Raw genomic sequence first — 13,761 nt, forward strand, 5'->3', positions numbered from 1 at the left:
AGTGCTGTAGTGAACACTAAGTAGCTGTATTAAAAGTGCTGTAACTAAGTAACAGTGTTGTACTAAGAAGTAAAGTGCTGCATTTAAGTAACAGTGTTCTATTAAGCAAACGAATGCGGTAGTAGACACTAAAGTGTACTGTGAGAAGTAAAGTGCTGTACCAGGCATAAGTGTGTTGTATCGATGATTTTTAAGTTGTTTCTTTCTTTTTGTTTCAATAAATACTGGCCTGTTTTGCACCCAACCACGAGTCACGTTCTTCTGTCTACATTGCTACCGAATAAGTCCGGCGGTCAGAACCAGGAATAGGGGAGCGATTCGAAACCGCATGGGTGTCCCTGGAGCAGCTCAGAGGCTTCTGACTGGCCAGAAACAATAACCCCAACCCCGCTTATTAATTCCTACAAAATGGCGACCGTGGCAGGAGCGTCGGCAACGGCGTGCAATGTGGCAGATGGTGGTTTGGGTCTGGAGAGAGCAGCAGTTATTGGTTTGCTTTTTATCCCACTGGTCTGTTTGTGGTTAGGTGCCCGCAGGCTTGGGGAAGTTACCCGCTGGCTTAGGGAATCTAGAGCAGAGAGTTGGGATAGGGAAAGGGAGGTCGAAGAATACCAGGCCAAGATGGAGCACCTGGTGGTCCAGTTTAGTGAGTGCAAAAGCCACACGAGGCACGAGTCAGAGTACCTGAAGTGGCTAGTTGCAGAGGGCAAGAGCAATGAGAAGAGGGTGCGGGAGGAGAACGCTCGCCTCATACAAGAAATAAAAGAGCAGGAGGAAAAGGTTAGGGAGGTAAAGGCAGCATATAACCTGGCCTGTGAGATAGGGTTTGAGGAAGCAGATCATGGCCCCTGTAGGGCAGAGATAGAAAGCTTGAATATGGCGTTAAAGAGGGCAAAGGGGATGATATGTCTGATCAGCCCGAAGGCAGGTCCGAGCTTTCAGGAGCTCTGGCAGCAAAGGGGGGTGGAGGATGAGGTGGTAGAGACAGGAATTTCCCCCCCCTGGGTCGAGTCACTATTGGAGGTAGTGCGGTCTCTTCTGACTGGCTAGGGGAGCGTAGCAGCCACCACCGGTGCTTTGACCCCATCTGCCCCATCCCACTCTCAGCAATGGCTGGAGCCAGCGCAACCTGTTGACCTGTGTCCCCGCAAAAGTGCTGAGGTGAACAGGCCCTATGTTGAGATGGGGGTGAAGATGGTGCAGGGGAGATATTCGGTGGACACTGGAGCCTCCAGCATGGTGGTCCACTCGGAAGACCTGACCAATTCCCCCCGGTCTAACCAGGTCCCATTTAACTTAATGGGATCCACAGGGAAATAGGCAGCTGGGAGTGAACCTGAGGACGGAAATCCCCAGCCCACAGCGGGTACAAGCTCACAGGCTGCACAGGCAGGTGCTGTGGCTTGTGTTAGGGGAGGAGCTATTCATGACCAGTGTGAGCTGTTTAAGCAGGGGAACAGGAAAGTAGAGTTCTGGGACCCCTGTAGAGCAGGTCCGGTAGCAACAATCTGGGATAAGGGGGGCAAACAGGGGATAGCTTTGGCCCCAGACCAAAAGCAGGTCCAGGCCCAAGATTCCACATTTAAAGCCGCCCTGGTGAGGGAAAAGGATTTTGAACAGGATTACTGGCAGGCAGCCAGTTATATCAAACAATGCAGGTTGTTTAAGCAGGGGCAAGGGAACAGGCAGCTGGGATTGTGCCTGAGATTAGAAATCCACAGCCTGCAGCGCGTACACACATACAGACTGCTCACGCAGGCGCAGTCACGTGTATGAGAGGAGAAGTCCCCCAGCACTTGGCCCTAGTGATTCCCCCTCTCTTGTGGGACTCCGGGGAGGAGCTTGAACCAGGTTTTAGACCTGAAAGGGAAGGCTCTCAGCCACCGGCAGCTGGTGGCAAGGGATTGCCTGTCCCCTACCCAGGTTTAGGAAGGGAGGGACCCAAAGGAGGAGATCCCCAGCCAGCAGGGAGTGTGACCCGAGCTAAGGGTCTGTTCACCAGGGTAGCCCCACCAGCGACACTCCCTAGGAGATCTCTTCGGGTACCCCAGCCCAAGAAAGTATGGTCACCCACTTTCCAGTGGAGTAGGGCGGTCTCCCGAGTCAGGGAGAAGCCAAAGGCAGAAGTCCCCAACCAGCAGCCATAAGCTGCGAGGCACTCGAAGTTGGAACCAGTACAGCCACGCCGCAGGGGGCAACCTGTGGTAGCCAAACAGGGATTAGGCTGGCCGCCTGGAGACGGGCGGCGCTTGTATATAGCTTTGTGCAAGTAATGTGCAATAAAGGATTAAAGTAGTGCGTGTTAATTTTAGATTTTATATTGCAATTATTATTAGTGTATAAGTTTTAAGTATGGTACCGTTCCAGAATTGCATTGTGGATCGTGGTTGTGGGGCCTGATTACACTCCCCCCCCCCCCCCCCGAGCCAGGGGACCTGGCTAGATTTTTTTTTAGTCCTTTTCAGAGTTCCGGAAGGCACAGAGGACCAGCGTGTCGTTGGATGCTCAAAGAAGGAGCACTCCTAGCCCACGAAGGAAGGGGTCTGCAGGAGGCAGATGCCCACAACATTTAAACTGTTATTGGAAATTCAATTAAGATTAAGAATTTACAAAAGCTTATTAATTATTTTACTGCTTGTTTGGAGTTAAGGGAACAAATTGCATATGCTTAGGAATTGTGCTTGCAGATGGTGAAAATTCAAAATACATTTATGGCTGAAGAATAGTGCCATTTAATAAAGTGTCAGGCAATTGCATTGTAATAAAAAAAAGGGGGAAGCTCGTTTTCTTCCATGTGTATTTTTAGCAGATATGTTGGCTGGGTGACAGTCCCATTAAAGATGTTGTGTCTTGTTAAAATTATGTCACAAGTGGTGCAGGGGCATCGGACCCCTCCATGCTTGAATTATTGTAAATACGAGTGGTGCAGGGGCATTGGACCCCTCCGTGTATTGATTATTTAATTAATCTTGTTTTTCTGTCAATAGATGCCTACGTGTACTGCGATTCTCTCTGGGTAGGGGAGATGGATATGTCAGGGATCGAAGATAGATTTAGATAAGTATTAAGGGAAGGTGGTTTGTGGGGGGTCAGAAATTATTGCTCACATTTGGACAGGATACTACAAGCAAGTTTTAGTATCCGATGGGGGACTGTAGGATTTCGCAATAATTTTGAAATTTCCTACAGTTCCGAAGATTGATTTTTTGATTAAAAAATACCTGGGTAGAATATAGCTTTAAAAATCCAGGGATCAAAATGGCCATCAGACCTCGTGGCAGAAGACAAAAGGACAGTCTCTCTTCAAAGCACGGGCTGACAAATAGGACTGAAAAGGCAGCCTGTGTCTGTCTGTGAGAAAGGATAATCAAAGGTGGCTGTCCGACCTCGTGGCAGGAGACACCACACAGACTGTGTGCATATGAAAAGGGAAAATCAAAGATGGCTGACAAAGGATTTAGAAGAAAAAAAACAGCCCTTGAAGCAATGGAGTAGTTAAACTGTCAATCAAAGGCAGTTAAGGGAGTTTCCCTCCCTGCAGGACAATCCATGTTTGTTTACACTAACCTGCTACAATGTTGAACCACTTGAGACTGCCAATCAATTGCGGTTGGGCGTGACCACAGGACAATCAGTTTGTTTACACTAACCTCCAAGGGCTGTTTACTCAGCCATTAAGGAAATAGACATGGGCCTAGAAATTCAGTTTTGCCAGTTTTGGGGCGCTAACGTTAGCGCCCGCCCAACTTTAGCGCCCGCCCCAAAGTTGCGCCCCCTTCGCCGAAATTCAGTCGCTTCGCCCTAAGAGGTTGCTGGAGCGCTAAAAGAGGCGTTACACGACTATCTTTAGGCGCTAAGCCGGCGGTGCAGAGGGATAGCGCCGAGGCGGGGCGCAGCGCGGGTGCGGTCATTTTTTGATTGACAGCAGACCCCGTGGCGCTGGCCAGCTCTTAAAGGGGGAAGGGACGATTTGGTCTGCTGCCACGCCCTGCACACTGCAGCTTTCAAACTAGGCCTCAACACTGCTGCTGAGCACAAGGAGCCATGGCAACGCATGAGAAGGCCTGTGAGCGTGCCCTGCGCTTCTCAGAGCGTGATCTGGATATCATGCTGACAGCATTGGAAAAGAGGCGCAGGATCTTGTTCCCAGGCACTGGCAGGAATCCCACCCACCGCGTCTACACCAAAGCCTGGAGGGAGTTCGCCACCAGGGTGTCGTCCTACGGCGATGCCCCCAGGGACAAGGTGCAATGTCGGAAGAAATACAATGACCTGACCAGGATTGTCAGGGTAAGTACCCTTTCCACTCTCCTCCTCATTCTTGCATGTACATCTGACATGATGGGCAAAGGGACCTGAAAGGCCTAATGGGCAGCCCTCAGCCAGCAGCTTTGGGACGGTCATGAGCATCAATTGCACATTCTGCACTTTACACACTGGCCAAGCTATTCCACCATGGGAGGCAGTGCACACTAGATCAGGGCTACACTCTGGCCAAGCTATTCCACCATGGGAGGCAGTGCACACTAGATCAGGGCTACATTCTGGCCAAGCTATTCCACCATGGGAGGCAGTGCACACTACGTCACGGCTACACACCGTACTTAGAGCCCGTCCTTTCTCTTGCAGGCTAAACTTGCGAATAATCGCAAGCGCCGCGACATCACCGGGGAAGGCCGCCCCAAGTTCCAGAAGCTCACTCCCCTGGAGGAGCGCGTGAGTGGCCTCATGGGAGGCCGGGTGATTGTGCCCAGAGCGTGCGGAGAAGCCGACCCTCCGCTGCCCGGCAATGGTAAGGACCTCGCCTTTTGGCCCTCTCTCGTCGCACTTGCGCATCCGAGCTACCTCCTTTGCCACTATGCCACCAATGCGCTGAATGCCACCAGTCATGACTCCCTCGCTGACACCCTCTCCTCACTCTGAAGCTACTCTTGTGCCTTCCTGCTTTCAGCTGGTGACGAAGAGCTCCCTGAAGCTGCCAGTGACAGCCCCTCCGAACAGGAGGAGGAGGAGGAGGAAGAGCAACCCGGACCATCAGGGGAGGACTCAGGTCCCGCAGCAGAGGGCGAAGTGTTGGACACGTCTTCCCTGGACGAGAGCCTGGAGCAACTTTCGGAGGGGAGTGCAGCTGCTGGGACCAGTGGCGTCCAGCCACCCAGGAGGGCTGCGGGTGGGCCGCGGCCTTCCCCCCAGGATCGGAGGGGAGTGCAGTTGCTGCGCACATTCGGCGCCAGCAACGTGGCAAGGGTCGCCTAGCTCGGACCCCTGCTCCCCAGCGGGAGAGTCCCGCCTCCAGTCCGGCCACCTTCACCTCGGAGGAGGCGCGCCAGCTGGACAAAATGGCCGAGGGTTCAGACCGCCGCCACACAGGGCTCATGCAGGTGGTGGGACGGATGCCTGAGGCCATCGAGTCGCTGGTGACCAGTGTGCGGGAGTTTGGGGCATCAAATGCCGAGAGTGGCCGGATGATGATGGAGGTAGTGGAACGGATGGCTCCGGCGATGGAGTCGCTGGCTGATGCCGTCAAGTCAGTGGCGGATGTGATGCGGGCGCAGACCAGGGCAACAGGGGCACTCACTGCTGCCACACGCGCTGCCTCAGCCAGGCATCGCCAGGACACCCGCCGCGCTGCAGCAGCATAGCGATCCGCCCTTCGGCTGATTGGTGCGGATCCTGCAGTGCGGGCCCGGGCGAGTGCCAGCGTGCGACATCACCAGCCAGCGCCTCCAATACGCCAGCTTGCCCACATTGCGCCATCCGTCGCCGCCACTCCCCCAGTGGAGCGTCAACGGCAAGCGGCTGGAGCTGATGGTGGGCAGGCACATGTGCGCCAATCAACAGCCGGCCCCTCGAGGCCCAAAGCCCGTGTAGGCCGCCCCCCAAGGCCATCTGGCGGAAGGACATCTGACCCTCAGGCGCCTTCCCCCAGCCTCGCAGCAGCCACTGGGCAGAGCTTGCGGAGGAGCAGCAGGCCGGGCAGGGGCGCCAAAAGGCTGGACAAGGTCTTGCCCTGGCGGGCCACTAAGTAGAGGGTGTGGCCAGCTTTCATTTTATATGGCGGTGGACATCTTTATTTTGGCCATGGTTGTTTTGTTTATGGGTATGTTTTTTGCGTTAAGGCCGAGGTTGAGGCCTGGTTTGTTCAAATGTGGAGTTACTCCTTCCCAGGTTGTGGGAGTGACTCATTTGTTGCACTTTTTGTGGGGGCCGTTGATTGTTTTTGGGATTCATGTGGGAAGGGGTTTCATTTTTGTCAAATATAAATTTATCTTTATTCAGACAGTGTCCATGGTTGTTCTTGTTAGTCTTTGTTGCCTTCGCCGGCTGAGTGCTTGCGGAGCGGCTGCATTCATCTTCCTTCATGGCCACAAGGCATTCCCTGACAGGGGGCTTAGAAGTTACGTTCAATAAGCTGGCGACGGACGGCCCTTGGACCTTGTCGCTCCCTCCTGGGAACGTACTCCTCCTCCTCCTCCTGCTCCTCCTGCTCCTCCTCCTGAGGTGGTGGTCCAATGTCAGGTGGCAGTGCCTGAATCCTGCGGAGAGCCAGGTTGTGTAGCATGCAGCAAACTACGACAAATTGGGAGACCCGGTGCGGCGAATACTGCAGAGATCCGCTGGAATGATCAAGGCAGCGGAACCGCTGCTTGAGGACCCCAATAGTTTGCTCGATGATGTTTCTGCTCCTTTGATGGCTCTCGTTGTATGCCTCTTCAGCAGCGGTCCTGGGCGCGCGGAGCGGGGTCATGAGCCAGGTACACAAAGGATAGCCTTTGTCCCCGAGTAGCCATCCTCTTGGGGGAGGCTGTGCCTCGAACATGTCATGCACAGTACTCTGCCGCAGGATAAAGGCATCGTGGCAGCTGCCTGGAAAGCGGGCATTGACAGCCAGGATGCGCTGCTTGTGGTCACACACCAGCTGCACATTGAGAGAATGGTAGCCCTTCCGGTTGCGATACTGCTCGCCATGCTCCAGAGGTGCCCGCAAAGCCACATGCGTACAGTCAATGGCGCCCTGCACCAAGGGGAAGGCCGCGAGTCTTGCAAATCCCACTGCACGCTGATGCTGGCTCTCCAGGGCCATGGGGAAGGAGATGAATTGGCGTCTCCTTCTGAAAAGGGCATCGGTCACCTGGTGGATGCAGCGATGCACGCCGAACTGGGATATGTTAGCTATGTCCCCAGCAGCGGATTGGAAGGAGCCGGTGGCATAGAAGTTCAATGCCACTGTCACCTTCACTTCCACCGACAGAGACGTCCTGCACCTGAGCTTTGGACGCAGATCTCTGCGAAGCAGGTGGCAGATCTCTGCAACCACCTCCTTTCAGAATCTCAGCCTTCTTACACATCGCGCGCCACTCATGGTGAGGTAGGAGCGCTGCTGGCGGTATACCCTGACTGGGTAAGGCCTATGTTGCCGACGCCTGTTGACCCTTTTCCTCTAGCCAGGGCTGCCCCTCTGACCCCGCGTCTGCGAGCCCTACGCACATGGCGCTGAAACTCCGCGTTGGCACCCCATGCAACCCCCATCAAATGCTGGCAAACAGTCAAATTTCCAACAGGGCACTTGCAGCGCTTTGGCCTGAGTCCAAAAATACCTGAGCTATTGCTGCGCGAAACCAGTTAGCTCTCCTCCTTGTTGTGTGTCCAGAAATCCGTTGCACAAGAGTGTTTGCTGCAAAATGGCTGCCCTTTATACTGCAGGGTACGTGCCCTTTAATTTGCACTCCCCGGGGCCCGCGTCGGCTGTGTTGCGTTCCATTTTACAAACGCTCTGGCAGCCAGCCGCACAATGGGGCGGTCCGACTGAAGTTTGGAATCGGGGCGCGCAAAGGGCGTTGCACGAGGATGTGACATCATTTTCTGCGCGCGCAGCCGGGCGGGCGCTAAACTTTGCGCCGGCGCTAAGGGTCAACTTAATTTGGGGCGAGGCGCAAACTGCGCTGCGCCCGGGTGCTACACGCATAGCGCCCGAAATTCACTTCTCTTAAGGCGCTAACTGCTGGCGCAACCAACTGAATTTCTAGGCCATGGTTTTTCAAACTGGGACAGTTTCATTCAACCCATCACAAGAATGGGGATGCATTCAAAAACCCATCACAATGAATGCGTGATTCATCCAAAACCCATCATAGTCAATGGGGACAGTTTGGATCCCTTTTGTTTAGCCCAGATGCATCCGGATTTGGGCGGGAAGATTTCAGCCCCAAATGGGGTATAAGATAGCTTCTCAAGAAGCCACCTCGCTCTCTCTCTGCAGCCTCGCCTCCGCGCCCTCTACAACTTGGGAGCCCGCCCAAGGGAGTGGAATACCAGCAGTTACTTTTAAACACTGGGGTATCTCTATCTTCAGGGTGGTGAAGAATCTAAGACCGCAAAGGCACGGGGCAGGCGTTCATTGGTGAGCATACTTTTTCTGGCCCATTACAAGGCAACTTAGAATAGGTATAAGGGTGGGAATTAAGGGAAATCTTGTTAAACTGTAATTTTAGTCAATTTTCCCTCATTGTGTCCGTTTTTTCCTCCCCTATTTAAGTAACAGTGTTGCATTAAGCAGAAAGGTGCTGTAGTGAACACTAAGTAGCTGTATTAAAAGTGCTGTATCTAAGTAACAGTGTTGCACTAAGCAGAAAAGTGCTGTAGTGAACACTAAGTAGCTGTATTAAAAGTGCTGTAACTAAGTAACAGTGTTGTACTAAGAAGTAAAGTGCTGCATTTAAGTAACAGTGTTCTATTAAGCAAACGAATGCGGTAGTAGACACTAAAGTGTATTGTGAGAAGTAAAGTGCTGTACCAGGCATAAGTGTGTTGTATCGATGATTTTTAAGTTGTTTCTTTCTTTTTGTTTCAATAAATACTGGCCTGTTTTGCACCCAACCACGAGTCACATTCTTCTGTCTACATTGCTACCGAATAAGTCCGGCGGTCAGAACCAGGAATAGGGGAGCGATTCGAAACCGCACGGGGTCCGTGGAGCAGCTCAGAGGCTTCTGACTGGCCAGAGACAATAACCCCAACCCTGCTTATTAATTCCTACAGTTCCTCACTTTCATTAGACCCTTGGTTCCCCACTATTTCTTGTATGTTTTTTGCGTATTCTACTGTGAAAACAGTTATAAAATATTTGTATAACGTTTCTGCCATTTCCTTATTCCCCATTATAATTTATTCTGCCTCAGCCTCTAAAGAACCCATGATTACTTTTGCTACTCTCTTCCTTTTTACATACTTATAGAAGCTCTTACAATCTGTTTTTATATTTCTTGCTAGTTTACTCTCATTCTATTTTCTCCCTCTTTATCAATTTTTTCATCATGCTTTGCTGCTTTCTGAAACTCTTCCAATCCTGAGGCTTATTACTCTTCTTGGCAACATTACAAGCCTCTTATTTCAATCTAATACTATCCTTAACCTCTTTAGTTAGTCACAGATGGATCACTTTTCCCGTGGAGTTTTTATTTCTCAATTGTACCTCTTCATTGAGAATTATGAAATATTTCTTTAAATGTTCGCCATTGCTTATCTAAGCTCAAGTATTCACACAATTTTAAAGGGCTGAAACAAGTTTTATTGCATTTCAGTTGAAGCAGGTCTCATACAGAATCAATAATTGGAAAACACAATTTGTAAAAGTTAGAGTTTGGCTATATTCTGTAACTGTTCTCTCTTTCCCCATCCTGTCCTTATATGCACACAAATTTTAATTGAGCACAATCACTATGTACCAATTTAAATTAAACTGATTAACTTAAGGCATAGTATATAAAATATTAAGATTAGCCAAGTAAGAACATTTAAAGACATTAAGCTTATGTAACTTCACCATCTTACCCTCAAACTGCCAGTCTGGAGATAAAGTTCAATGTCACAAAGATTGAGGCAGCACAGCATAGTGGAAGAGAAGAAAGGAAGACAAATTTTCAGTGGATTAAAACAGAACATTAGATTTCAAAACGAGGGCAAGTATTGAAAGGTACAATTAAAAATAAGTTGCAGGAAAAGAAAATTGATCAAGTCCTAACCACATTTCCTATCTGTAAACAGAGCCCTTAAATATGTACTGTAGTCCTCAGCATAACTGCATCCCAGTACCAATGTCCATCGAAAAGAACAGAAAAGGGAGGCTATGTATGTGATGTCACTGAAGAGCAATATTGTTCCTGAGCTTGTTTTTATTTGTATGGATGCTGCCTTCCTCAATCAAGATCTAAGTACTTTAGTAAGGAAAACTGAAATTAAATTTAGATTAGTTTAAATTATTAGGAATAAAGGTGTAAACAAGAAAAGCAAAATACATTGTATGAGATTAAAACAATGGCAAAAATGCAAAACAATTAATTTGTTTATGATCAATGTCTGGAAAATATTTTGATACATTCAATTTAATCTTATTCATTCCAACCAGCAGCGTTTGACACCAACATCAACGTTTCTTCAGCTCTTTCAATAAGTCAGTGGCAGACTTCTGAAATCAGCATTTTGCAGCCTTGTCCTGAGATTTTAATGCGTTCATGTGCAATCGGTGAAATCTGTGCATGTGCAAACACTGACAACTTCTGTGCATGTGCCAAACACATGCATTAAGTTTTCGGTGTTCATGTATCAGATTTGCATGAGTGGGGAGGAAAATATGTGTCAGTCCCAGGTTGGCTCAGTGGCATTTAGCAGTTCCAGCATCATCTATTGATGATTCTTTGAGATATGGAATCATTCTTTAGAAAGGCTTTACCAAGGTAGTCCTTGAACAATTGCAAAGACATTTCCATAGATCTCATCAGTGCTATTCCTTGATCAGCTGGGTAGGAGGTACATTTGAACCATGCAGGAGGGAATTCTTGGCAATACTTCCAAGATTTAGCAGCATTCCCTCCCTTCGCAAATGAATAACTAAGGCTAGCAAACCCATCACTAAGTGAAACGTGACATGCAGTCAGGAGTGAGTCAGATTCCTCACTTTGGTTTTAATGGCCCACCATAACCATTTCAGAATTGTCTCATAAGGAAATTAATAAGTGAGGGAGCCTTCAATAATACAATGTTTAAAATGAGAGGATGTAGATTGTCAAAAGAAAACTGGAATGGGGAAGTGTTAAGGAGATAATTATAGTTTATTGAAGCAGAAGCCTAAGGCTGGTTATGTCAGAAACCCTATCTGTTATGAGTTTGAACATAAGAACAAAAGAAATAGGAGCAGGGGTAGGCCATTTGGCTCCTCGAGCCTGCTCCACCATTCAATAAGATCATGGCTGATCTTCTGCCTCATCTTCACTTATCTGCACTATCCCCATATCCCTTGATTCCCTTAATTGCCAAAAATCTATCGATCTCTGTCTTGAATATATTCAACGACTGAGCCTCCACAGCTCTCTGGACAAGGCCTATCAGGGGAAAATAGCATCTGTGCGTCGGACGTCGCTGGGGGCGAGACTATAACCCGGAAGGCAGCAGTTCCGCCCCCGACTCGTCTCATTAAGTAAAATCCAGCCCAAAGTATTTGTTTAATTCCTATGCCATTTTCTTATTCCCCATTACAATTTCTCCTGTCTCAGCCTGTAAGGGACCCACGTTTACTTTTGCTAATCTTGTCCTTTTTACATACCTATAGAAGCTTATACTGTCTGTTTTTATGTCTAGTTTGCTCTCATTCTATTTTCCCTTTATTTATCAATTTCTTGGTTCTTCTTTGCTGAATTCTAAAATCCTCCCAACCCTCAGGTTTACTATGCTTTTTGGCAACATTATAAGCCTTTTGCTTTGATCTAATGCTATCTTAAAGTTCTCTTGTTAGCCACGGTTGGACCACCTTTCCTGAGGGGTTTTTGTGCCTTAAAGGAATGTATATTTGTTGTAAATTATGTATTAATTCTTTAAATGCTAGCCATTGCTTGTCTACCGTCATACCTGTTAATGTAGTTTCCCAATCTACCTTAGCCAACTCTCCCATCGTACCTACGTAGTTTGCTTTGTTTAGATTTAAGAACCTGGTTTCGGATTTAACTAAATCACTTACAAACTCAAGTTTGAGGTCATAAGTTATCCACTCCAAGGCAGCATTTAATCAGCAGTTCTATAACATAAATAAGGACAAGAGGAGACAGAGGGGGGAAAATTTGGTACCTTAGTGCCTTCTGCTGGAGTGCTAGAGCATTATCGTCGGGGCAAGACGAGGCGAATCCAATGCCTCATGCCAAATCCTGCACCCCCCACCCCGCAGCGCCGGCGCTAACAGTTATCGCTGGGAGCCTCAATGCCAAGTGGATCGTGGCGTCAAGGAGTGTGAAATGCTCACTGGCTGCCCAACCTGCAAAATTGATTGTCGCCACCTGCCTTAGCGCCTGGCGTAAACAGCAACAGGGAGAGCTGGCGTGAAGCAGCAGGAAGCCGGCTCAAGGGACATTTTTTAAAGGGATCATCAGTAGTGAGTCGCAGCTGTAGGTTAGTGAGTTTCAATGCTTTCTTGTCAGTTTCACATAGTGCATCAGTCTCATTCCGTAATTTCAAGGTTATTTAGTATCAGGACTGTTGTGGCAACTAAAAAATTGCTACATTTATTCTTTAAAAAATCAAACTGCCACGCTTAGTTACATTAATGGGAACTGTACTGGCAGTCGACCTTGCCCTCCCGGATCTACGGCAGAGGGAGCAGAGGCACCGAGAAAGACGGGAACATGTGCCCAGAGGGAGGAGGAAGGCCATCAGGGCTCTGAACAGAAGGCCTTCCCCTTCGAGGGTATTCTGAGAGCACTTCTCCTACCTCCAATTAAGCGAGGAGCAGTGTATTAGAAGGAGGTGGTAAAAGAACTCCAGACCGCCAGCCTCAGATCAAGGCGACCACGGCTCTCTCAGTGGCAGTCAAGGTCACCGTCCCCCTCAATTTCTTTGCCAGAGGATCCTTCCAGTCTGCAACAGGAGACATAGCTAACATCTTGCAGTTCGCCATCCATCGCTACATCTGGGAGGTCACAGAGGCTCTCCACAGTAGCAGAAGGGACTACATTTCCTTCCCCACCACCAGAGAAAAGCAGGACGAGCGCGGATGTAGCATTGCCAGGATAGCAGAATTCCCCATGGTGCAGGGCGCCATTGACTGAAGCCACGTGGCTTTGCGGGCACCGCAAAACAATCCTGAGATCTTCCATAACCGCAACGGCTACCATTCACTTAATGTGCAGCTGGTGTGCGATAACAGACAGCTAATCCTCAATGTCAATGCCCGCTACCCTACCAGCAGCTACAATGCCTTCATCCTGTGCCAGACCGGTGTGCCATCACTCCTCCAGCCATCATGTCAAGCTCGCATCTGGCTGCTCAGAGACAAGGGCTAGCCGCTCTCCACCTGACTCATGACTCCCCTCCGCAACCCCAAAGCTCCTGCCCAGCACTCATACAATGAGAGCCATGCTGCCACCAGGAACATCATCGAGCAGACCATCGGGGTGCTCAAGCAACGGTTCTGCTGCTTTGACCACTCAGGAGGAGCCCTCCAGTACTCGGCTGAGTGGGTGTCCCGTTTCGTGGTGGTCTGCTGCATGCTCCACAACTTGGTCATCATGAGCACCCAGCCCTTGCCACCAGGGATTGCGGGACCACCTCAAAAGGAGGGAGAGGAGGAGGAGGAGGAAGATAAGGAGGAGGAGAAGGAGGAGGAACAACAGCGAGGGAGGAGACAGCCACTCAATCGGCCTTCCGGAAGGGTAGTCCGTGACCACCTCATTAGACTGCGGTTAGAATGAATTAAACCCCAGATCTCCGTTGCTCACC

The 13,761-nt window shown here is 49.6% G+C and overlaps 1 protein-coding gene across 9 annotated transcripts in view; it reads right to left on the reverse strand.

Moving 5' to 3' along the window:
• The window catches only part of pcdh15b (protocadherin-related 15b), a 1,235,959-nt gene that overhangs the window by 955,314 nt on the left and 266,884 nt on the right, over positions 1–13,761 (reverse strand). For 8 of the 9 annotated variants that reach the window (XM_085994900.1, XM_085994899.1, XM_085994896.1 and 5 more), the window contains one exon: positions 9,832–9,846. In XM_085994900.1, coding sequence (XP_085851026.1) covers positions 9,832–9,846 — 15 coding nt within the window. Of the gene's footprint in view, positions 1–9,831; positions 12,050–13,761 lie in introns of those variants that run through there. The other variant, XM_085994894.1, reaches the window with a different exon arrangement.

Source organism: Somniosus microcephalus, chromosome 8 (assembly GCF_052327205.1).
Source record: "Somniosus microcephalus isolate GS21.2 chromosome 8, FLI_Smic_1.0, whole genome shotgun sequence".
NCBI classification, from domain to species: domain Eukaryota; kingdom Metazoa; phylum Chordata; class Chondrichthyes; order Squaliformes; family Somniosidae; genus Somniosus; species Somniosus microcephalus.